Raw genomic sequence first — 25,728 nt, 5'->3', positions numbered from 1 at the left:
CGTTTAAAACGTCGAATTACAGTTCGCTTTATTATTTAAAAATCAGATACATGATAAACAATAAAGAAATTAGAAAGATTTAATTCAAATGTTTCAGTTGTTGTTTACTTACTTTATTTTTATGTTAATTGCAATTCATGTCATAGTAATCTTCAGTTAAAATTTTGCTTTTAAAATGTTACATTTTTGTATTTTTTTTATCTATTAACTTATTTTATATTCACCTAGATTGACAATGAAGCTTGCTTTAACTTGAAGTAATTAAAAGATCATTTGTGACCGAAGTCACGCGGAGACACGGAGTTATTAACGAATATTGTATTATCAGAGTGCAGCATTTTATCAAGGTTTTCTGGTCTTGTGTAATTAAATAAAATAAATAAAAAAACTAAAAGGGTAATTTTTTACAGTTGGGTTAAAAGAAGTTTGATATTAGCAGCGTTTTAAGATTTTAAACTAATTCCAAAACAGCTCGCGTTTCTAAATAAGGGACGCGCAGAAAATGTCATTCATGTCATCTTAAAGATTGCACTCATTCACTTCACACACATATATGTGCTTTAAGGGGTTTATAATTTAGCGCTGTTCAAGTAAACACGTGATTATGTCTGGCCGAATATTTTCTCTGTTATTCGGATGAATTCGTTATTCGTTTTGAAGCCATTATCCGTGCCCTTCCGAATGACGCATTCAGCTTCGGGCACATCCCTATTTGCCGCATTCGTGGAGTGGGCACTGGTATCTTGGGGATCTTTGAGGGGATGGTATGTGGAGACTGTGGGCAAGTCTCTCTGCTGTCATTAAAACGCAAGCGGGAAAAATGACGGGTTTAAATTGACGCAAATTAAGCGTGTTTTCACACCTGCCTTGTTTAGTTCGTTGAATCGTACCGGAGTTTGATTGCTCAATTGGTGCCGTTCGTTTGTGCAGGTGAGAATGCAGCAATCGAACTCTGGTAGCGGACCAAAAGTGTTGTTGCAGTGTCCACCATCTGTCTGCAGACATAAAATTAGGGTAGATGAAAGTACAGCAAAACACAATGAAAATTCATCATTCGGCCAGGACTTGTAATTTGGCCTTTGTTAACAGCCACACGAGACCGCCTTCTCTCCGCCTATTTATCTAATCTGAGGTACTGAGCACAATGTTTTACATCTTTTCTGACTAGTTTCTGCAGCTAGTTTAGTCCAAAATGCGCAGTACTTTTGCAGGTCGGTTAGATCTCGGATCGTGTTCTCACCACAAACGAAACGATCTAGATTTTAACTGCAGACACTGTACACTGTGTGTTCGCGGTAAAAGTCAGAAAAGATGTAAAACATTTTGCTCAGTACCTCAGATTAGATAAATAGACGGAGAGAAGGCGGTCTCGTGTGGCTGTTAACAAAGGCCAAATTACAAGTCCTGGCCGAATGATGAATTTTCGTTGTGCTTGGCTTTACTTTCATCTACCCTAATTTTATGTGAGCAAAGGGCAGACAGTATAATCAGACAACAGTGCATGTGTACACTTGACACAGTCTAAATGTGACCATCAATTAGAAACACATGAAATACCTTTTAGTAGCTGTTGGTGTTTCTTCACTGAGGTTTGGTGGAATACCAATGGAGCAGTCACTCTTTAGAGATACAGAACTGGATACAGGTGATCCTGATCTCTCACTAATAAAGCAAAAAAAGATACTGTAATAATCTGTGATCAGTTAATATAAGCAGACAACAGTGCATGTGTACACCTGACACAGTCTAAATGTGACCATCAATTAGAAACACATGAAATACCTTTTAGTAGCTGTTGGTGTTTCTTCACTGAGGTTTGGTGGAATACCAATGGAGCAGTCACTCTTTAGAGATACAGAACTGGATACAGGTGATCCTGATCTCTCACTAATAAAGCAAAAAAGAAACTGTAATAATCTGTGATCAGTTAATATAAGCAGACAACAGTGCATGTGTACACCTGACACAGTCTAAATGTGACCATCAATTAGAAACACATGAAATACCTTTTAGTAGCTGTTGGTGTTTCTTCACTGAGGTTTGGTGGAATACCAATGGAGCAGTCACTCTTTATAGACACAGAACTGGATACAGGTGATCCTGATCTCTCACTAATGACACACAAAAAAAGAAACTGTAATAATCTGTGATCAGACATTATAAGCAGACAACAGTGCATGTGTAAGGGATTGACTGCAGACAGACGGTGGACACTACAGCAACACTTTCTCATGTCAATTCACACTGAACTGATACATAACTCTACTGTAAGTGAGACGTCACAAAAAGAAAGTACACCTGACCCTTAACACAGTCTAAATGTGACCATCAATTAGAAACACATGAAATACCTTTTAGTAGCTGTTGGTGTTTCTTCACTGAGGTTTGGTGGAATACCAATGGAGCAGTCACTCTTTAGAGATACAGAACTGGATACAGGTGATCCTGATCTCTCACTAATAAAGCAAAAAATCGAGAGAAAAATATTTTAATACATACTAATCTGTGATCAGACATTATAAGCAGACAACAGTGCATGTGTAAGTGATCGACTGCAAAAAAAAAAAAAAAAAGTGTACCCGACCCGCTCCCTGGCCTGCATTTTTTAAAAGTAGTAATTGTTTAAAATAGTTAACTGGCATATTTATTTCAAACGACCCGACTGACCCCAACCCGAATATCATGAAAAATATTTTTGGATGACTCATAACAACGGGTAACCACGGATGACCGCAGGCACCCGCTTATTTCGGATCAACCCGCGCATCACTGGTCCTTATAGATGCTATAATGTATAATGTACGCTGCAGCTGTCATCTTACCAGGTTTCATTTAGAAACATAAAGTCCAGGTTGTTAGTGGTGATAAGATCATTAACTAAAAATGATTTGTTCTTTAGTTGACGGATGTTCAGAAGTGCTAACTTAACAGTAACTGTTTTTGGCCCTGTATCAATGTCAGGATGATGTCTAAAAGGCAGTAGATTAGATAGAATTGCCATCTATCACATATCAGGACAGAGATAGGGAAAGCTAAAAGGACATTGGGCTCCTGCTTGTTATGTAAATGTTTATGATTGTTACTGCTGTCATAGCGGGGACCCAACACATATCAGTTACCAGTGCTGTTTGCAGATGAGGGCTGGTGTGATCCCTGACGTTGAGGCAGAGGTCGGAGTGCTCTCTCAGATGGAGGGGGAGGGCGGGCTGGGCCCGAAGGCTTTGGTGGTTGAGGAGCCCGCCGTTTCTTGGTTGATATTTGGGGACTCGCAGCAATAGAGTGGGAGAGCTTTGTTCCAGCAGATACCAGTTTCTCCATTTTCTCTGAAAAGCCCAGAAGTGGTGATGTTGGAGAAAGGGAGAGAGAATGTGATGACATCAGCTGTGATTCTGGTGTTCCTGAAGGCTGGGGAGTGTTATCATGCCTTTTCTGGTTGTTATCCATAGAAACGTCCTTGGGTGTTGATTCACAATCCAGCTGTAGCGAGGTCTGTGGGCAGGGCTCAGCCTGAGCTGTGTCTGTGAACAGTAGTTGTTGTGACTGCAGAGTTTTATCCTTGTCATCTGAATGTCCATCCAGGTGCTGGTGTAAAATCCTGTGGTCATTTAGGCCGTTCATGAGTGGATTGGCACACTCAGCTGATGAAGGAAATATACTGTTTTTAAGCCACCTAGCACCTAGTTTGTTTGGGTGGATATCATCTGTGTTAAAAAGTTGCTTTTGACTTCTGAAGATATTGAAATTGTCAATGTAATTCAGTCCTCTCATGGTGCAGCTTTTTGCAGCCATGTATTTAAACTTAGTAGCCGAGAGAACATATTTGTTCCTCGGGCTGGGAGAGGTCCATTGATGAAAGTTTGAACTTTCAGTCTTGCAAGTGTTTCAAAAAGTTCATTGAAATCCCTCTTAAGGAGCTCAGACTGCTCTTTCCGAATATCTTTCTCTTTCCAACATGTATGACAATCTGACTGACAGACTTATGTTTCATCAGAATGTTGCAAAGTTCCTTGTTAACATCAGAAACCATTGCCCAAGGAAAACAGTATGTACGGGTAGCCTTGCTTTCAAAGTTTCTGATAATATTGTCACCCACTATTAGCGTGTTTGGCTCGCTGCTGTCTGAGCGGAGCGCCGCTGCCTATATGATGTTGAGCGTCTGTTAGCTCTGTAAGTTACTGGCTGATGTGATCTGTGTCCATTAACATTTGGGGATTCTTCACCCAAACTCATTAGTGCTTCAAATCTATTTTCAAGCCGTACAGGGGGTGAAAGAATATCAATATTGGCTACTCGAGTTGTACCCATATCTGGGGTAGATGATGCTAATGCAGCAATTTGTGACACTCGTGACAGTCTAATGTCTTTAGCACTTTTGGGTCTCGCACCCTGTTTATGCCATCGGTTTGTGTCCTCGATTACTTTAGGTTTCTCTGAGCTCACTATGACCTGTTTATAAGCATTAGGTTCACAGGACTCACCAGCTTTATGTTGAGAAGGACCACGATGAAGCTCCGCTGTATGTTCTGGCAGGGTCGGCAGCGCCACAAGTAACTTTGTTTCGAGAACTGCAATCTTTTGTAAAAGTCTGTGGCAGTTCGAGCAGCAGGTGGATCCAAAAGAAGGCATTTTTTCTTCTGTTTGAGTGTGGGCAGCGGTGTTGTCCTGTTTTAGGAATGTCAACTGCCGGCAATAACAGACTAGTAGACCGCAATGACAAATTCCCCAAGTTGTTCAACATTCCAAATATCAATAAAGTTCCAGGAATTTGTCGTTTTAGTTTAAGTGCTCAATTGTTTAGTTTGAGCACTGTGCTGAACTGCTGTTAGTTAAATCAAAAGATAAAAGTGAAAAAGCAAAAGCGCAAAGCACAGAGCGCAAGTAAAAGCGTCCGAACATTAGCCAAGCAGGAAGTAGAGAAATTGTTGAGTAAAGTTTTGGGGGTTTGTAAACAAAAAAATAAATTACACCTGACCCTTAACACATGGTCTAAATGTGACCATGAATAAGAAACACATGAAATACCTTTTAGTAGCTGTTGGTGTTTCTTCACTGAGGTTTGGTGGAATACCAATGGAGCAGTCACTCTTTATAGACACAGAACTGGATACAGGTGATCCTGATCTCTCACTAATGACACACAAAAAATAAACTGTAATAATCTGTGATCAGTTAGTATAACCAGACAACAGTGCATGTGTAAGGGATTGACTGCAGACAGACGGTGGATACTACAGCAACACTTTCTCATGGCAATCTACACACAACTCATACTGTGCACAACTCTGCTGTAAGCGAGATGTCACAAACAATAAATTACACCTGACCCTTAACACAGTTAAGATGTGACCAGTAATAAGAAACACATGAAATACCTTTTAGTAGCTGTTGGTGTTTCTTCACTGAGGTTTGGTGGAACACCAATGGAGCAGTCACTCTTTATAGACACAGAACTGGATACAGGTGATCCTGATCTCTCACTTATGAACCAAAAAACCGAGAGAAAAATATTTTAATACATACTAATCTGTGATCAGACATTATAACCAGACAACAGTGCATGTGTAAGGGATTGACTACAGACACACAGTGGACACTGCAGTAACACTGCGTTACAAAAATAAAGTACACCTGACCCTTAACAGTCTAAGGCCCTGATTACATTAATGTGTTTATGTCCGAATCGCTTTCATCTAGACCAGGGGTCTCAAACAGCCATTTCTGAGATTGACATTTCATTGGAGGGCTGCAGAGCTATTTTTGGTTAAAAAAAGTACAATATTTTTGTAAATGTACTGTTTAAATTCTATTATTTTATGTATAATAATACTTGAAAATATATAAGCAGTTTTTTTATCTTTTAAATATACATTATTTTATAAAAGTTCTTTAAATAAGGCCTATTAAAACCTTGCACTAAACTAACAAATTAAATTTCTGTATACATTTATAAACTATTATAAAAAAATTACCACCAGTAAGTGTTTCGGTTTTTATTTATTTATTTTGGATTGTCTTCTGTCATAATATTGACTTTATTATGTTCCATTTTTGTTGTTCCACAGTTTTAATGAATTTGCTATTATATGTGGGAAATTATGAATAAGTAAAAGTGATCCTAATACTTTTGTATTATACTTCATTATATACTTCATTATATATAGCAGTATACATACTTTTATCCTCTGTACGTTTCTCCTTATCTTTTCTCAACCTGGGCACTTTGATGGCTCTTTTTCTTACATTTGTACATGCTACATTAAAGCAATAGAAGTTTATGTAGGCTAAATGCATCACCTCTTATGTTTGACAGAAGTTTGCATTTGCTGTCTTGTATTATAATTCTATTTTTGCTTCATGTATGCTACTGTTTAGCATGGTTTACTTGCATGCTTCCGTTTTGAATCATAAAGACTTTTCTGTTTGCTTAATAACATCAACATTAACCCATTCATCATAATAATATGTTGTGGGAGGGAGCTGGAACAATATAAGACTTTCACAAATACATTTTGAAGGGGACGTCGGTTATCGTAATCTGCAAAATTATTCAGATATGAATTTTTTCCAATATCGCACACCCCTAGGCTGCATATATGCACTTAAGGTAAGCTGTTATTAGAGTAATAAGTTATTTTACACCTTTATGTGCATCCCAGTGTGGGTGGGTCATGTTTCATGTGTTGATGGTTGTATAATGTGGACAAAGACATTTTTTGAAATTCCAGTATAGACAAGGATTGTTTTCATTTTAAAATGCCTTTTAAGAACATTTTTTAAATACAAACGCTCTAATGTAAACACCACCTAAATGTGACCATCAATTAAAAACACATGAAATACCTTTTAACAGCTGTTGGTGTTTCTTCAGTGAGGTTTGGTGGAATACCAATGGAGCAGTCACTCTTTATAGACACAGAACTGGATACAGGTGATCCTGATCTATCACTAATAAAGCAAAAAACAAAGAAAAAATGTTTTACTACATACTAATCTGTGAGCAGACATTATAATCAGACAACAGTGCATGTGTACACCTAACACAGTCTAAATAGCTGCTTTATTCAAAGATGCCTTGCAAGCAAGTGTAACTTGGTGATTACCAGTCTTTTGAATATTTTGATTTGATAACTTTGATTTATTGATCTGTCCTGCCACTGATGCTAGATCTGTCTATGTCAAAAAAAGGTTCATAAATGAGATCACCAGTGAGGTATTTATGAATGTTATATCAATGTTGCCAAATATATCGGCAGACTCTGTTGATGTTCTGCTTGAAAACTTTAACATAAAAGTTAAAGATGCCATTGATGGTATAGCTCCAGTAAAGGTCAGGGTGATCACTGGCAGACGTAAAGCCCCCTGGAGAAACACAACAGCAGTACAGCGCATGAAAAGAACATGCAGAAAAGCTGAACGTATGTGGTGGAAAACAAAACTTGAAGTACATTATAGCATCTATAAGGACAGTCTTCGTTAGCCTGACGTTGTCATACTCAATTCTAGTCAGAATTTGAGTCTGATACCGCTCCATTGAGCTATAATTATGAGGTGTGTCTCAACCGAAAAATGCCTCTGCAGTCGGCACTCAATTGGATAGACCTACGACCAATCAGAGCAATGGAGTGTGTGACGTATGTTGAAATTACGTCTTTTGCAGCCTGATCGAACTGCTAGTTATTTCGCTACAATTATAAGTCTGAGTTAGCGAACGTACATCAACACCTACTATGTTTACAGCATTTCGTTTATATCACAACATGAAGTATTTACTAAGTCATACAGTCAGACTATCTCTTACCATTTGTACGTTAGGTGAACTTCATCCACGACGATACCCATTACGTTGGCTTGAAAATATTGGAGCCTAGCATGTCCCTCCACTTATTCAGCAGCCGCGATTCCGGGCTTCCGAAAAGAAGCTGGCAACGACCGCTAATTATATCCATCTTGTCATGCACGCCGAGTTGCATCGCCGTGATACCCATTTCAGTTGCGACCAACTTTTGCCGAATCCCATAGGAAGGACGCCAAAAACATCAACAAATGCCTTGCTGGCGTTTCTCTGTTCCTCTTTTAAAATCAATGCTCTGTCGATATCCTTTAGAACAGACTCAATGTCAGAATCCACACATCTGAACTCTACAGCGGCAGCCATTTCGTTGTAAACAGTTTGAACACACGCGCTCTTTGGTGAAGTGGTTGATTACGTTACTGTTGATTATCTGTCCATCATCGTATAAAGCCCGCCCTGACAATTTGATTGGTTCGACCAGCTTTGGGTCTAGCATAGTAGCTCCTCAACGCAGAAACCCCAGACCGATCTTCCCGTCTTTTAAAAAGTTGTGGGCGGGGCTAAGATCGGCTGGCACCCAGGCTAAGTCTTCGTGCTTTCAACGTAGAACTAGGCACAGCTAGACAGACCTTCTTCTCCAAAATTATAAATTAAAGCAATAAACCCCAGGAAGCAGTGGGTTACCAGTGCATTTTATAACAGCTAAGGGGTGTTGTTAGGGTAAGATTGCCATCTAGTGGATAATAAAACAACGGAGAACGTTTTCTCTTTATTGACGAAATGACTCAACAATATTTATTGACATTTATCTGGATATCGCCATAATTGTGCAAAGGTAGAAAAATTGATACAAGCGCAGTGATACTTGTAATGCGGTCTGAACCGTGGGTTTACCGGGGTATTTTATCACGGCTTAGAACGCGTTTCAACCAATCAGAATGAAGAACCAGAACGAGCCGTTTTATAAAACAACATAAACAACACTCGCACTCTTTTTGCTACTGTAGAGAGACTAACAAACCCCCCAAATCAAGTTCCCAGTGAAATGCTCTCTGACAACAAATGCAATGAGTTTGCAACTTTTTTCTCTGAGAAGATCAGTAATATCAGAATGACGATCAATACGGCCTCATATTGTACTGTGGTCAGTCAGATATCATTGCAACAATCTCAGAAATTAGCCATTCTCTCAGAATTTGACATAATTGATATAAAAACCTTGGAAGAAACAGTACAACATCTTAAAGCATCAACTTGCAGCCTTGACACACTCCCCACATCTTTTCTCAAAAAGGTACTTAACTGCTTAGAAACTGACCTCTTAAAAATAGTAAATACCTCTCTGATCACAGGCACCTTTCCAGAGTCATTAAAAACAGCAGTTGTTAAGCCTCTCCTAAAAAAGAGTAACCTAGACAAAACCATATTTAACAACTACAGACCAATCTCAAATCTTCCGTTTATAGGCAAGATCATTGAAAAGGTTGTTTTCAATCAGCTGAACAAATTCTTAAAGGTGCCATTTGTAATAATTGAGGTAAAAGATTTTAGAAAATTAGCTACACGCATCAAAAGAATGAGAAGAAATAAGGGCAAAGATGTCATTAAAAAAATGACAAGGTATAGTGCTGCAGAAATATCAATCTGAATTAGCATGCTAAATTACTAGCTACAGCCCGACTGGTGTTGTAATACCAGTTTCGACCATGGGAGGCGGTATGCGGGCCACGCACATAACCGCCAGCCAAACTGCAATACACGAATAAGTCGCGTGTGTGGGACTACACAGAGCCATATCCTTCTATGGCTCTGGCACTACAGCCCTCTACTACTACCGCTGCGTCCGAAGCTGACTTGTTGACTTAAGAAGCATGAAGGCAGCTCAGAGAAATGCAATTCGGACAGCCATGGATTCGGACATGCCTTCCTGCCTTGCAATAGGGTTTTCGGACGTATTTCAGTTCAGGGAAGAGAGCGGAAGAATGGCTAAAGCAAGAGACATTTACCACTACCACAACCATTTGCTGCAGGGAACAACGCGCTCGGATTCACAAATAAAATATGATAAATAAAGGAACCGAACCAGAGTAAATACTGGCACTGCTTTTCATCGCTGGACATGAAAGAAATGAGGTTCGACTCCGAAATGACAACATTTCTTTTCGATTGGTAAGTAAGATGCTGTTAGTATTTCGCTAGAAGTTCACTTATAATAGGCATTGCGATAACCTATGCTCAGCTTGTACATGAACTACGGCTTTGTGCAGTAAATGTGGCTCCATCTGAAAGCAGCTAATGGCGATTCACTTTTAATCAAGAAACCGGCTTCACTGACGAGAAGCGCAATGACTATCGCATGCAAATTATCGCGCATCCTTAGCTGTTAGCGTTTAATAGTTAGCTCTACCCACGGACCGATCCGGTTTTCACCCGTTATCTACCAAGCTGAGGCTAAAATGTAACATTAGCTAAGAAGCTTGAAATGTCTTCAATGATAATGAACACCAAATGGACGCACGAAACGTAGCGGAAAACATTGCAATTTTAATGAGACTGAATGTTTTTTTTTGTGACTAATGATAACTTAGTTGCTAATGTAAATCAAACTTGATATATGCTGCTAAATTTGCAGCTGCTAAATTAAAATAGACCAACTCATTTTCTGGAGGTATACTGCCCCCGTCTGTTTGGAGTGTGGAGTATGAATTGATTTTTTTTTGGCGGATATTTTAAATGGTCCCCAGGGCTCTAGACTAACTTTTTGCACTGGTTGCACTGGTGCGCCTAACATTTTTTCTCAGGTGCACCAGCACAAAAGTTAGGTGCACCCTAATTTTTGACCGCATCGGATTTATAGTTCACCCAAAAATGAAAATTCTGTCATAATTTACTCACTTTCATGTTGTTACAAACCTGTATAAATGTCTTTGTTCTGGTGAACATGAATGAAAATATTTTGAGGAATGTTTGTAACCAAACCATTCATGAGCCCTATTCACTTCCATAGTATTATTTTTTCCTACTATAGAAGTGAATGGGGCTCATGCTTGGTTTGGTTATTAACATTCCTCAAAATATCTTGCTTCGTGTTTATCAGAACAAAGAAATTTATACAGGTTTGTAACAAAATGAGGGAGAGTTAATGATGACAGAATTGTCATTTTTGTCAATTTATTTCATACCCGCCCGTTTTACATAAAGACTGCGACCGGCCGCACCGCAAATCGTGAAGTAAGTAGAAACCTTTAAAGATCTTCATGCAGAACATTGACAGAAATAAGCACAGGACCATGACTTGACAAATATATTAACATTTAATGTGAAACTTTGTGAGGGTCGGCAGATTGACAGCTGATCGGTCAGCAGTGTTTGAACACTGCGCTTATATTTATACCTTTTAAATTGATGATATGATTGCAATGATTCCAAAGGGATGTCCAAAAAAACTCAAGTAGAATGTTCAATGTTTAAAGTTTAATGTATTTTTCTCGCTGCCCTGCGTAAACCCCCGCCGGTGATGGCATGAAACGCGTGATGAGATTGCATAAAAAAGTTTTTTGTGCTGCATCGGATTTGGAGCGCGTCACACAATAAATAAACTCATATAGGCTATAGGCTACTTTTGAATTTGTTTTGTTAATTTGCTAATATTTAAGTTAAACACATTTCATGTAGGCTTAATTATTTTATTATTTTTTTCACAAAAGAAAGATGTAATCATCATGTTCTATTCATTTTAATGCTTTTTGCGCATAAACTAAACCCTTGGGGGAATTATTTATAAATGAATCAACAACGCAAATCAAGGAATTAACTTATTTCTCTATTTAAGACAGTCTGGCAGGGCGGTGATAGCGATAGCCTACAGCAAACACCGAAAAGTTTATAGGATTAGATTTGGAAGTAAGATTATGAAAAAAACAGCGGTCCTGACTCCTGGCTTTTTTCTATACATTTGGCGCACGGCACGCGACATTGCTGTTCGGGGTTACGTTCAAATAATTTTCTTCAAAAGAATTATGCTTTGGCTCTGACTCGATTGTAAGAGGCTCATTACCTAATTCATTCCGTCTTCGGGTTCGGACCTGATGTGACGGGAGGTTGATGTCAGAGCATTGGTTATGATCTTCGGACGGATCAGGCAATCAATCGTTCTTTTCCTCTTCTCTTATCATCCGCGGCTACATCCACTCTATTTATCTGACGGACTCGCCTCTCTCTCTCTCTCTCCCTCTCTCTCTCTCTCTCTCTCTCTCTCTCTCTCTCTCTCTCTGACTGGAGCGCACACGCATTTTTAAACGTACACACACGTAGATCTGGACCATGGCTTTTTCCCTCGAACTCCTGGTCGCACCAGTGCGACCTGATATTTTTTTAAGTCGCACCATTGAGAAATTAGGTCGCACTCTAGAGCCCTGGTCCCTTTAAACTCAAATGGCTATCTGGACAATTTTTAATCTGGTTTCCGTCAGCATCACAGCACAGAGACAGTGCTCATAAAGATAATAAATGATATTTGCTTAAACTCTGATTCAGGTAAAATATCAGTGCTGGTGCTACTAGATCTTAGTGCTGCCTTTGACACAGTAGATCACACCATACTCTTACATAGACTGGAAAACTGGGTAGGGCTCTCTGGGATGGTCCTCAAATGGTTTAAATCCTACCTACAGGGAAGAGGTTACTATGTGAGCATAGGTAACCATAAATCTGAGTGGACACCCATGACATGTGGAGTCCCACAGGGTTCAATTCTTGCACCGCTTCTGTTTAATTTGTATATGCTCCCACTTGGTCAAATAATGAAAAAGAACCAAATTGCTTACCACAGCTATGCAGATGACAGCCAGACATACTTAGCCCTGTCACCCAATGACTACAGCCCCATTGACTCTCTATGTAAATGCATTGATGAAATTAACTGTTGGATGCGTCAAAATTTCCTCCAGTTAAACAAAGACAAAACTGAAGTCATTGTATTTGGAAATAAAGATGAAACTCTCAAAGTTAACACATGCCTTGACTCTAGGGGTCTAAAGACACAAAATAAAGTCAGAAATCTTGGTGTTATTTTAGAGTCTGACCTTAATTTCAGTAGTCACGTGAAAGCGATAAGCAAATCAGCTTACTACCATCTCAGAAATATTGCCAGAATTAGCTGTTTTGTCTCAAGACAGGACTTAAAGAAACTTGTTCATGCTTTCATCACCAGCAGGGTGGATTACTGCAATGGACTTCTTACTGGGATCCCCAAAAAGACCATTAGACAGCTGCAGCTCATACAAAACACTGCTGCCAGAATTCTGACCAGAACCAAAAAATCTGAGCACATTACTCCAATCCTCAGGTCCTTACACTGGCTACCTGTTACATTTAGAATAGATTTTAAAGTATTGTTACTCGTTTATAAATCACTTCATGGCTTAGGACCCAAATACATGACAGATATGCTAACTGAATAAACATAAAAGATAACTCAGATCATTAGGATCAGGTCAGTTAGAAATACCAAGGGTTCACTCAAAACAAAGTGCGTCAGCATTTAGTTATTATGCCACCTCTAGCTGGAATCAGCTTCCAGAAGAGATCAGATGTGCTTCAACAGTAAACACTTTTAAATCTAGATTAAAAACACATCTGTTTAACTCTGCATTTACTGCTGCTTCACACTGAATGCACTTTTAACTCAAGTCACTTTTACTCCTGTTTTATTCTAGGTATGTGACAAAAAATATAAATACTAGAAAATTCATATATAATTATAACCATATGATAGATAATAAAAATAACTTTAACATGGTTTTTAAATTATTAAAATCGGATAATTATTAAGAAAGTTATGGAATTTTTTAACTCGAAAATTAGGGGGCATTTTTGTACCCAATTAAAACGGTAAACTATGAAAAACTGTGACCTCTTCCGCTTGACCAAACACTTTAAAATATCATAACTTTCTCATTTCTTGGTCTATTTGCATAATTCAAACACCACATTGCAGGTAATTAAAAGCCCAACAAGATTAAGATGACATCTGTCATGGTCCTGTCTTCAAGTCACAGTTTTTAAGTCATAGTGACAGGATCATGGCAGCCCAATGTTTTGTGTGAGAGCACTGGCTTTGTTTTTTCATTGCCATGTGCTTTCTGTCTCGTCTCCTGACCCCGCCCCCTTGTTTCCTTGTTAATCATCCCATTATTGTTTGATTCATGTCACCTGTTCCCCTCTTGATTTGCTCCCCTATTTAATCCTCTTGTATTCATTGTCCTGTGCTTGTGCTTCGTCTAAATTACCTGTGAGTACGTTGTCGTGTATTTCAAACCTAGTCAAGTTATTTGTAGTCTAGTTGATGTCCAGTTTTTATTTGTTGTGAGTCTAGTCTAGTCAGTGAATAGTGTATCTTGGTTGTTACATTTTGCCCCCTTGTGGGTATTGTTTTTCTGTTTATTTAATAAAGTTCAGTGTTTTGTTCAACGTTTGTCTGCAATTGGGTTCGTGTTCTGCAAAACCTGACAGAAGCACAAGCCAACAAAGAACCCAGCAGACATGAACCGCCGTCTGGCGAGGAGAGGTCGGGGTTTCATCCTGGAGTGTGAACCGGGTCCTATTTGGTATGATCCTCTCGTTTATGGACCCGGGATTAACTCCAGGCGGAACCCGACCAGAGCTGTCGAGCCTGTGCCCCTCTCATCTATCCCGGAGGGACGTATCATGGGAGTGTTGGCGCCCGGGGGTCCAGAACTTTCTCCTACAGCTCCAGAGATCTCCTTCCCACCTATGTCCCTTCGAGGGAAGCGAGAGAGGAGGATCTCCTGGGAGTCTTCGTCTGGGGGGTCCTCCTCCGAGTTGGTCGCGCCCCCTCCTCCACTCTCTGCAGCTCGTCCACACAAGAAGAGGAGGAGGAGAGGGCTGCCGTCTGCGCAGCCACCGCTGCAGCCCCTGCCGTCTGCGCAGCCACCGCTGCAGCCCCTGCCGTCTGCGCAGCCACCGCTGCAGCCCCAGCCGTCCCCGCTGCCGGCCGCAGCGCCCCCTGTCATGGTCTCTGTCTCGTCCCCGCTGCCGGCCGCAGCGCCCCCTGTCATGGTCCCTGTCTCGTCCCCGCTGCCGGCCGCAGCGCCCCCTGTCATGGCTCCTGTGTCTGCCCCTTTCCTGCCCGGAGACCCTATCTTGTTCCCCATTGTGCCTCCTGTCCTCCCTGCCTCAGCCTTGCCTCAGTCTGCCCCTTTTGCACCTGTCTCACCAACCAAGACCCCCAAGCCTACCCGGACTCCTCGTCCCAAGCCCTCTACCTCCCCCTCAGGACCCAAGGCCCCTTGCCCACCCAGCTCTACCCTGCCTGGACTTCCTCACATGAACTTTGTTGCTCCTCCACCACCCCTTCCTTGTGTGGTGTTTTTGTTGTCACACCCCAACCCTTTTGTTGTTATTGCTTGTCTGCCTCTTTTGATTTTTGTGATGTTTTCATGGTTTTTGTCCTGTATGCAGTATGTCTTGTCTTGTGTCTAGTGTGTTCCCTTGGGGGACGCCAGGTGGCGTCCCTTAAGGGGAGGGTCCTGTCATGGTCCTGTCTTCAAGTCACAGTTTTTAAGTCATAGTGACAGGATCATGGCAGCCCAATGTTTTGTGTGAGAGCACTGGCTTTGTTTTTTTATTGCCATGTGCTTTCTGTCTCGTCTCCTGACCCCGCCCCCTTGTTTCCTTGTTAATCATCCCATTATTGTTTGATTCATGTCACCTGTTCCCCTCTTGATTTGCTCCCCTATTTAATCCTCTTGTATTCATTGTCCTGTGCTTGTGCTTCGTCTAAATTACCTGTGAGTACGTTGTCGTGTATTTCAAACCTAGTCAAGTTATTTGTAGTCTAGTTGATGTCCAGTTTTTATTTGTTGTGAGTCTAGTCTAGTCAGTGAATAGTGTATCTTGGTTGTTACATTTTGCCCCCTTGTGGGTATTGTTTTTCTGTTTATTTAATAAAGTTCAGTGTTTTGTACAACGTTTGTCTGCAATTGGGTTCGTGTTCTGCAAAACCTGACAACATCTTTTTAAAAGGTATATATATATATATATATATATAAATGTTATTATTTTTGATTAACCACTAATTAATGAAACCGAGAGCATCAATCCACGCATATCTTTCCATATGAAATCAAAGCCTTCTCAAATAAAAGCTATATTTTTATATAAACCATTTCAAAAGATGTAAACAACACTGGTCCAGAAGCACTTCCTGTTTCCGTTTTTTAACACTAGATAAACGTTGGGATAAAATAAACCAACAGAACATATAAACCTGAATTAACTGAAGTTAAACAAATATCTTAAAGATAATAATATGTGAAATAAAAAATAACTGTCACAAACTGTAACAGGAAGTGTTTCTGGACCACTGTTGTTTACATCATTTGAACTGGTCTATATTAAAGAAACATTTAATTGTTTCTTTAATATTTCTTAATTAACTAATAATGCTGGCGAGCAATTTAAATGGTCAGATATTATTAATACATTAATTGATGATTATGTTATTTATCATTAATAAATCAATTAATGCATGCATGTTGCATGCATGTATTTATTTATATGTTTGACAAAATTATGCCAATAATGTAATCTAGAGATTCTAATCCTTCGTTCTGTATGATTACTTTGAAATATAATGCACGGATTGATGAAAACTGAGAAGTTTTGGAAGCCAATATGATTGAATGGGCGATTCTGCTTTTGACAACAACGTCACTTGCGGATCTTAAAAAAGCACATGCGAATGTTACAATCAATCCCAAACTTCACCTAATTCAAGTTAAATGTATATTCTATCAAAAGTATTTGGTTTGAAACAAAAAAATACTCGCCTTCATAGAGGATTTCAATGCCAAACACGAGAGAAATTTTGCTTCGCTTATAACCTTCTTCTTACGACAGCGATCTTGGAAATTTGAACGTGAGAATCAACGTGAGGAAGTAATTTATGTCACTAGTATATCGTCGCTGCCCGATGAAACTCACGTATGTCCAAAACGGTTACTTTTCAGGAAGTGAAAAAAACACTGTATTATAAACGCTGTTGAATGTAGTGTTGTCATACTTGGTACGGCATCTTTACATGTAACCATATTCTTGCCAGTGTAATGACATAATCCACATTTGACAAAAATTGAGTTTAAATGGACATATGTGCATATTTTACAGTAACGGTGGTTGATACGCGTTCTTCCGTTCATTAATTAGAATGGCCAAGTCGCGTTTCATATTGACAGATGAATACGCTTTATTAAATAGCCTACGTCTTAGTTTATTAAAGCAACACTATGTAGTTTCCATGTAAAATGACTTACAGCTTCCCCATGTGGTTGAAAAGTGCAACAGTGCCTGGTATCAGACACTCTTCTGCAGGCAGGGGGAGGGGTGGGGCTGTGTGCTCTACCCTCCACTGCCACTTTCAGAGGGTGCTTGTAGCAGCTAGGAGGCTGCTCAGGTTGCAGCAACAGTACAATTTGTCCAATTAAAAGTTGTTCTATCACTGAAATAATTTTAGAGACATTATTTAAAGGTAAAAAAACTACATAGTGTTGCTTTAAATACGCTTAGTTTATTTAATATTTATTTAAAATTTATTAAATTGCTAGACAGATACTTTGTTTGCACAGTCCTACCGTAATTTTGTCACTCCTAGACGTACGTCTGCCGTCAGGTGGGAAACGTTTACCTAGATGAAGGAAACTCACCAGGCTATGTTTATTCGGCTATCCAGTGCTGAGCTTCAAAGAAACTTCACGAGACCGGCGAGATGCTTCCACAGTGCGGGAGATATGGGGAGTGATTGACAGCTTTGACACCAAATGGATATACGTGAAAATCAGATGACATGATTTTACAACTTTTCGTTGGCAATTTAGTTATGTGAAGCATACTGTATACGGAAATAAACCTGGACATTCAATCCGTCGAGAAATCTCAAAATCGGCAAAATGGACATACGTGGTTTTCATCGGACAGCGACGATATGGGCTTTAGAGGTATTCACAAAGCAAAGATATGGCAGATTTCCTAAGTCACCAACGCGTCCGGCGCTGAATACCTGCTGGGAACCCAGCCGTGGGAACAAAGCGCTCGTGCGTATTACGTCATTTTGTCACATACCTATATATTTTTTTAACATTTTAAACTGTTTTTATTAAAATCACATTTATTTTCTTTAATTGTTCTCATGTATCTTTGTTTTTATTTTGATTTTATCGTGTATCTCTTATTTTTACATTTTCTTGTTTTCTCTTTTATATATTGTTTTCTCATTTCTATGTAAAGCACTGTGAATGACCTCTGTGTATGAAATGTGCTATACAACTAAACTTGCCTTGCCTAAATGTGACCATCAATTAGAAACACATGAAATACCTTTTAGTAGCTGTTGGTGTTTCTTCACTGAGGTTTGGTGGAATGCCAATGGAGCAGTCACTCTTTATAGACACAGAACTGGATACAGGTGATCCTGATCTCTCACTAATAAAGCAAAAAAAGAAACTGTAATAATCTGTGATCAGTCAGTATAACCAGACAACAGTGCATGTGAAAGGGATTAAATGCAGACAGAAGGTGGGACACTACAGCAACACTTTCTCATGTCAATCTACACACAACTGATGCACAACTCTGCTGTAAGCAAGATGTCACAAACCATAAATTACACCTGACCCTTAACACAGTCAAGATGTGACCATCAATAAGAAACACATGAAATACCTTTTAGTAGCTGTTGGTGTTTCTTCACTGAGGTTTGGTGGAATACCAATGGAGCAGTCACTCTTTATAGACACAGAACTGGATACAGGTGATCCTGATCTCTCACTAATGACACACAAAAAAAGAAACTGTAATAATCTGTGATCAGACATTATAAGCATACAACAGTGCATGTGTAAGGGATTGACTGCAGACAGACGGTGGACACTACAGCAACACTTTCTCATGTCAATTCACACTCAACTGATACATAACTCTACTGTAAGTGAGACGTCACAAAAAGAAAGTACACCTGACCCTTAACACAGTCTAAATGTGACCATCAATTAGAAACACATGAAATACCTTTTGGTAGCTGTTGGTGTTTCTTCACTGAGGTTTGGTGGAATACCAATGGAGCAGTCACTCTTTATAGACACAGAACTGGATACAGGTGATCCTGATCTCTCACTAATGACACACAAAAAAAGAAACTGTAATAATCTGTGATCAGACATTATAAGCAGACAACAGTGCATGTGTAAGGGATTGACTGCAGACAGACGGTGGACACTACAGCAACACTTTTTTATGTCAATCCACACTCAACTGATGCACAACTCTACTGTAAGTGAGACGTCACAAAAAAATGATATACACTTGACCCTTAACACAGTCTTAATGTGACCAGTAATAAAAAACACATGAAATACCTTTTGGTAGCTGTTGGTGTTTCTTCACTGAGGTTTGGTGGAATACCAATGGAGCAGTCACTCTTTATAGACACAGAACTGGATACAGGTGATCCTGATCTATCACTAATGATGCAAAAAAACAGAAATAAAAACATTTTACTACATAATAATCTGACATGGTTCTTGCAGGTTTCAGTAAGTTAAATTTAAGACCTTTTTAAGACCATTATGAGTAAAATTTAAGACTAAATAATAAGACTGATTAGCCCTAACTAATTGCTAGTTAGTCAGAATCATTGTTAAGATGCAGTCTTAATGTCACGGCTATGTTTATGCAACCGGCCCCTATTCTTATTAATTCAGTTATAGAAAAATATCAAATAAACTCTGTATTAAAACAGATAATCAAAATACATGGAAATATATTATGTTTAACCCTATTAGACCATGAGAAGCAGAAGCAAAAGGGTTGAGATGAAGCAGAGACACGGCTGCCTACACCAGGGCCAAATATGCACTCAGCAAAACCATCCAGCATGCTAAGAGGTTGTATAAGGCAAGGATTGAACAACAGGTCAATGACAAGAACATCAGAGCTGTCTGGAAGGGTCTACAATCTGCCACAGGCTATATAAAGCCACCTCCACCAGCTCCCACTGACCCAAACTTACCAGATAAGTTCAATGTGTTTTGCACTAGGTTTGAAGCATCGTGTGAGCACCCCCCACTCAACCCCCTGGCCCCTCCCATCCACTCCATTAGCTCACCTGCTCCACTGGCTATTAGGGAGCATGAAGTCCGAAGGCTCCTCAAAGGTCTGAACATCAGGAAGGCGTGTGGACCAGACAGGGTGTCACCTGCTTCCCTTAAGCAGTGTGCTAGTGAACTGACCCCAGTGCTCACAGACATTTTTAATTAGTCCCTGGAACTTTGCCGAGTGCCTGCCTGCTTCAAAACCGCTGTTATCATTCCAGTGCCGAAAAAGCCCAAGATCAGCTGCTTGAATGACTACAGACCGGTTGCTCTCACTTCTGTAGTGATGAAAGCTTTTGAACGCTTAGTTCTCTCTCATCTTAAAGCATCCATCGATCACCTCATTGATCCTCTTCAATTTGCATATCGTCCCAACCGTTCAGTTGACGATGCTATCAACATTGCACTTCACTTTATTTTACAACACTTGGACAATCGGAATACCTATGCTAGACTCCTATTTGTGGATTACAGCTCTGCCTTCAATACTATAATTCCCAATCTTCTTCACAGTAAACTGTACCATCTGAACATTAACCCTCTCCTCTGCTCATGGATTATTGATTTCCTTACTAACAGGACTCAGTTTGTCAGGCTGGGCCCATATCTCTCACAGCCCCGCACATGTAACACCGGTTCCCCTCAGGGCTGTGTGCTGTCTCCTCTGCTATTCTCACTGTACACCAATGACTGTACCTCTGGTGACCCATCTGTCAAAATCATCAAATATGCGGACGACACCACAATAATAGGCCCTTATCTCTAACAACGACGAGTCAGCCTACCGCAGTGAGGTTAGTCGCCTGGAGTCCTGCTGTGCAGTCAGTAACTTGGAACTTAACATCAATAAAACTGTGGAGATGATTGTGGACTTTCGTAAAAGGCCCCCGACTCATCCTCCTCTGCTCATTAATGATGCATCCGTGTCTGTCGTGGAGCACTTCAAGTTCTTGGAACAACCATTACCAACTCACTCAAATGGGATAATAATATCTTCCAACTAGTGAAGAAGGGCCAGCAGCGTCTGTTCTTTCTTCGCCGCCTAAAAGGACTACTGCTTAGCACCTCCATCATGGTACAATTCTACAGAGCATTCATTGAGAGTGTGCTAACTTCCTCCCTTACGGTCTGGTTTGCCTCTGCGTCAGCCCGCGCAAAGGCCAGACTACAAAGAGTCATCCGGGCAGCAGAGAGGATTATTGGCTGTCCCCTGCCCTCTATTATGGACCTGCATAGCTCTAGGTCCATTAACAGAGCTGTGAAGATTGCGGCCGACCCCTCTCATCCTGCCAACAGTCTGTTTAATCTTCTACCCTCGGGAAAGCGGTATAGGGCTATTTTGCCCAAAACATCACGCCATCGCTACAGTTTTTTCCCCCATGCAATAGCCCTTCTAAATGACTCTTAACTTAAATTCATTTGCATGTTGTATGTTGTACTGTGTGTTGCCTGCATGGAGAATACCGAACCAACTTCCTAGTATTTGTATACATGGCGAAATAAAGTTGAAAAAAAAGTTGAAAGTTGAGTGTTGGCGCAGACATATTTTACCCATAGCCCTTTAGGAAGAGACTTTTGACAATGGAAGTCGTCACATGATTCATAGAGACTTCAGTTAATTCCAGGAAGCTCATACTGAGCCATTAAAATACATTGAGTTAGAGGCAAAGAGCTGTGATTTTTCTTAATGAATAGTCAAGAAATGCATTGATTTACAATATTTATGTATCACACCAATATGTGTAGGTGGTATTTTTATGTAATTCTATCAACAATTCTTAGAAAATTCTTAGAAATGTGGGCGTTTCACCTTCAAGTTAAAGAAAATATCCTAGTAGAGAAATGAGTAATTCAGAAAACATCTCAACCCTTTTGACCCACTTGTGTGTTACACAAAGATATATTTCTGTCTAAAACATTATCTTTTAAAATTAAGTTTTTCTGAAAAATGGTACTTTCACCCCTGCTCTCGCCTATGCCTGGTCCCATGTTCCTAAAACTTATTAGAATCCTCTCAGAGAGCTCATGAATTAGCTTAAAAACTTCTATGTAGAAGTCTTAGCTTAATAGCGATTTAAGATCTGAGAGCAACTTTGAGGAAGGTAAATACAAAAACTGTTATCCTAGTGAGGAGATGGGGCTGACCCCGTTGCTATGTCTTTTGAAGACTGTTATTGGTTGGTTGTCCAAGAAGGAAGAAAAAGAGTGCTTTTAAGTATAGGATCTATTATAAGCCATCAGTTTCAAATTACATGTATACTTTATGCTGTTTTACCATACTCCCACACACACACGCATCTATCCACCTGTCAACTAGCTTGCTAGTTTTGTTTATACATTTTTTTTAAATACCTTAAGTTTGCTATTCTTGAACAGTGTTGGGCAAGTTACTTCCAAAGTGTAATACATTATATATTACAAATTACTGTCATTTGAAAGTAATTAGTTACAATATTTCTGTCTCTGAACTGTATTGAGTTACACTACTTTTGCGTTACTTTTTAGTTACTTTCATCGAAATAACAGAAGTATGACTAGGCATTATAAAATGTTAAAATGTAGTTTATTACTGCTTATAAATCTAGAAGTTATGTGTTGGCCCTCAAGCTTTGAATAGACACAGTGAAGACTTATGGCAAAATACAGTAACAATCACTGTCAGATTCAAAAACATAGACAAATGATCTGGAAAAAGTCTGGTAAATTATGGTACACATACCAACAGTGTTGGGCAAGTTATTTCCAAAGTGTAATACATTATATATTACAAATTACTGTAATTTGAAAGTAATTAGTTACATTACAATATTACTGTCTCTGAACTGTAATGAGTTACACTACTTTTACGTTACTTTTGAGTTACTTTCATCAAAATAACAGAAGTATGACTAGGCATTATAAAATGTTAAAATGTAGTTAGTTGCTGCTTATAAATCTAGAAGTTATGTGTTGGCCTTCGAGCTTTGAATAGGCACTGTAAAAACTTATGGCAAAATACAGTAACAATCACTGTCAGAATCATAAACATAGACAAATGATCTGGTAAAAGTCTGGTAAATTATGGTACACATACCAAACACAATAGAGCTAAAGCCCACTATAATGCAACCTATAGACTAATAACATGGCAAGACACGCAACCTCTTTTCATTTCTATTCTTTAATTCACTTTTAATTCAGATTCACAGCACAAACCTGGCATGCACTGGGTTCACACAACTTATCAAAAAGTGCTATTGGAGGATTAGGCCTCAAGGAATACAGCTCATTTCAGTACAATATAAGGATTACATGTAGACTAACATATAAAACAGACAAACAGAGGAACACTGCTTTTTGCCAAACAATGCATATAGGCTTCCATACAAAGGCTGGTAAAAACCTACCAGTGATGTTTAAATGTACTATTTAGATAACCATGTTTAAGTCTTCACTAATGTTATGTTGTAGTTTAGGTTGCTGTTTGTAATAAAACAGTAGATAGCATAGGAATAGCCTAGCAATCTATTATGTATATGGACTGTAATCATAGCAAAGCTTACCTTGTCATTGCTGGTGTGATATGGATTTTACTGGCAAGATTTCTAAAAGTCTCTTTACTTCTGAGGTTCAAGCAGCACAGGAGACCGATAGAAACTTTCCGTTTGCTTTTACTTAGTGCTCTTATTCGCAAAATTATGCGTGTGCGGGGCTACCGGACCTGATTGCGACCACTTTAGTGAATGCTTATACAGCCGCGGACTTCCCAGATTCGGCTCTTTAAGAAACATGTCTATATTTGACGTGCACCGCGTCCAAATCGCATTTCAAATACAAAGTTAAAGTAAAAATGAACATGTTGCATACACCACGTGGAAACAGACATACGCTGCGTCCCAAACCGCCTACTTCCGTACTATATAGTAGGCAAAGAGTACGAGAAGTAGTGCTTTTCGCCCACTATATAGTATGAAAGTATGCGGTTTGGGACGCAGCCATGACTATTACACGCAGCTTTTTCATGTGTGGATGCTGGTCGCGCGCATTGGTCAAGAAATAAATAAATAAAAATAACACGGTCTAATTTTTAAATGCATTGTTGTAACGCACTCGTTACTAAGACTGTAACGAGTTAAATATTACCAAAATTTTATTAGTAATGCCTTGTATTACTGCGTTACAGCAAAAACTAATATATTACTGTAATATATTATATTTTGTAATGCATTACTCCCAACACTCCATACCAAACACAATAGAGCCGACTATAATGCAACCTATAGACTAATAACATGGCAAGACACGCAACCTCTTTTCATTTCTATTCTTTAATTCACTTTTAATTCAGATTCACAGCACAAACCTGGCATGCACTGGGTTGACACAACTTATCAAAAAGTGCTATTAGAGGATTAGCCCTCAAGGAATACAGCTCATTTCAGTACAATATAAGGATTACATCTAGACTAACATATAAAACACAGACAAACAGAGGAACACTGCTTTTTGCCAACAACGAATATAGGCTCCCATACAAAGGCTGATAAAACTTTAAACAGTGATGTTTAAATGTACTAAATTACATTTAGATAACCATGTTTAAGTCTACATTAATGTTACATTGTAGTTCAGGTTGCTGTTTGTAATAAAACTGTAGATAGCATCGCAATAGCCTAGCAATTATGCTCTCACTCTCAGAATTATGTGTGTGCGGCGCTACCGGAACTGATTGCGGCCACTTATTTAGTCAATGCTTATACAGGACTTTCCAGAAGCGGCTCTTTAAGATATGCGTCTATATTTGACGCGCACCACGTCCAAATCGCAGTTCAAATACAAAATAAAAGTAAATGAACATGTTGCATACAGCACCTGGAAACAGACATACTATTTTACCTGCAACTTTTTCCTTTCTGGATGTGCTGGTCGCGTGACATTGGTCTAAAACAGGGGTGGCGAACGTCGGTCCTGGAGAGCCGCAGCCCTGCAGTTTTTAGCTCCAACCCTAATTAAACCTCACCCGTCTGAATGTTTCTAGTAACTCTTTAGACCTTGATTACCTGTTCAGGTGTGTTTGATTAGAGCTGGAGCTAAACTCTGCAGGACTGCAGCTCTCCAGGACTGACGTTCGCCACCCCTGGTCTAAAATAAAAAATAACACAGTCTAATTTTGAAATGCATTGTTGTAACACGCGTTACTAAGACTGTAATGAGTACAATATTATCAAAATTTTATTAATAATGCGTTATATTACTGCGTTACAGCAAAAACTAATATATTACTGTAATATATTATATTTTGTAATGCGTTACTCCCCAAACTGTTCTTGAATTAGATATTATTAATATATGAAAAACTGTCTGCCATGATGGTAAACAGGTAGCCTGCACTGTAAAAAAAACTTTAAAAAACTGCCTTAAAATTTTTTGTTGAATCTACTCAGATTTACAAGTCATGTCAACAGAAATTAGTTGTCACAACTTATAAAATATAGTTGAGAAAAGTCAACTTAAATGTATAAGTTATAACAACTCACCAGTAGTTATAACAACTCATCTCTAGTCAAGATAAATAATAGTAAGTTGAAATTACTTGTAAATCCGAGTTGATTCAACAAAAAAATTTAAGGCAGCAAAGTATTTTTTACAGTGTGATGTTTTTACCTTGCATAAACTTTTATTGTGTCGAGCTTGGAGGGCACAATGGTACACAGTGACAGATGCTAATTTCATTTTCTCTTTTTGTTAACATTTAACATTACAGAATATCTATATTGGGAATATTAAACG

General features: G+C 39.2%; 2 protein-coding genes across 32 annotated transcripts in view; both read right to left on the bottom strand.

Annotated features, from left to right (window-relative positions):
- Window positions 1–1,658, bottom strand: part of LOC129453021 (uncharacterized) — a 234,820-nt gene extending 233,162 nt beyond the window's left edge. For all 31 annotated transcript variants that reach the window (XM_073865319.1, XM_073865305.1, XM_073865313.1 and 28 more), the window contains exon 1: window positions 1,558–1,658. The gene's annotated coding sequence lies outside the window, so the exon portion shown is untranslated. The remainder of the gene's footprint in view (window positions 1–1,557) is intronic.
- LOC141362968 (uncharacterized) overlaps window positions 905–25,728 on the bottom strand; it is a 30,565-nt gene continuing 5,741 nt past the window's right edge. The window contains exons 5-15 of the mRNA XM_073865291.1: window positions 19,225–19,329; window positions 18,878–18,982; window positions 18,533–18,637; window positions 6,841–6,945; window positions 5,373–5,477; window positions 5,023–5,127; window positions 2,352–2,456; window positions 2,007–2,111; window positions 1,783–1,887; window positions 1,558–1,662; window positions 905–995 (exon numbers count right to left, since the gene is read on the bottom strand). Coding sequence (XP_073721392.1) covers window positions 905–995; window positions 1,558–1,662; window positions 1,783–1,887; window positions 2,007–2,111; window positions 2,352–2,456; window positions 5,023–5,127; window positions 5,373–5,477; window positions 6,841–6,945; window positions 18,533–18,637; window positions 18,878–18,982; window positions 19,225–19,329 — 1,141 coding nt within the window. The remainder of the gene's footprint in view (window positions 996–1,557; window positions 1,663–1,782; window positions 1,888–2,006; window positions 2,112–2,351; window positions 2,457–5,022; window positions 5,128–5,372; window positions 5,478–6,840; window positions 6,946–18,532; window positions 18,638–18,877; window positions 18,983–19,224; window positions 19,330–25,728) is intronic.

This window comes from Misgurnus anguillicaudatus, unplaced genomic scaffold (assembly GCF_027580225.2).
Source record: "Misgurnus anguillicaudatus unplaced genomic scaffold, ASM2758022v2 HiC_scaffold_31, whole genome shotgun sequence".
Classification (NCBI taxonomy): domain Eukaryota; kingdom Metazoa; phylum Chordata; class Actinopteri; order Cypriniformes; family Cobitidae; genus Misgurnus; species Misgurnus anguillicaudatus.
This window is presented reverse-complemented; position numbering and strand designations above follow the sequence as displayed.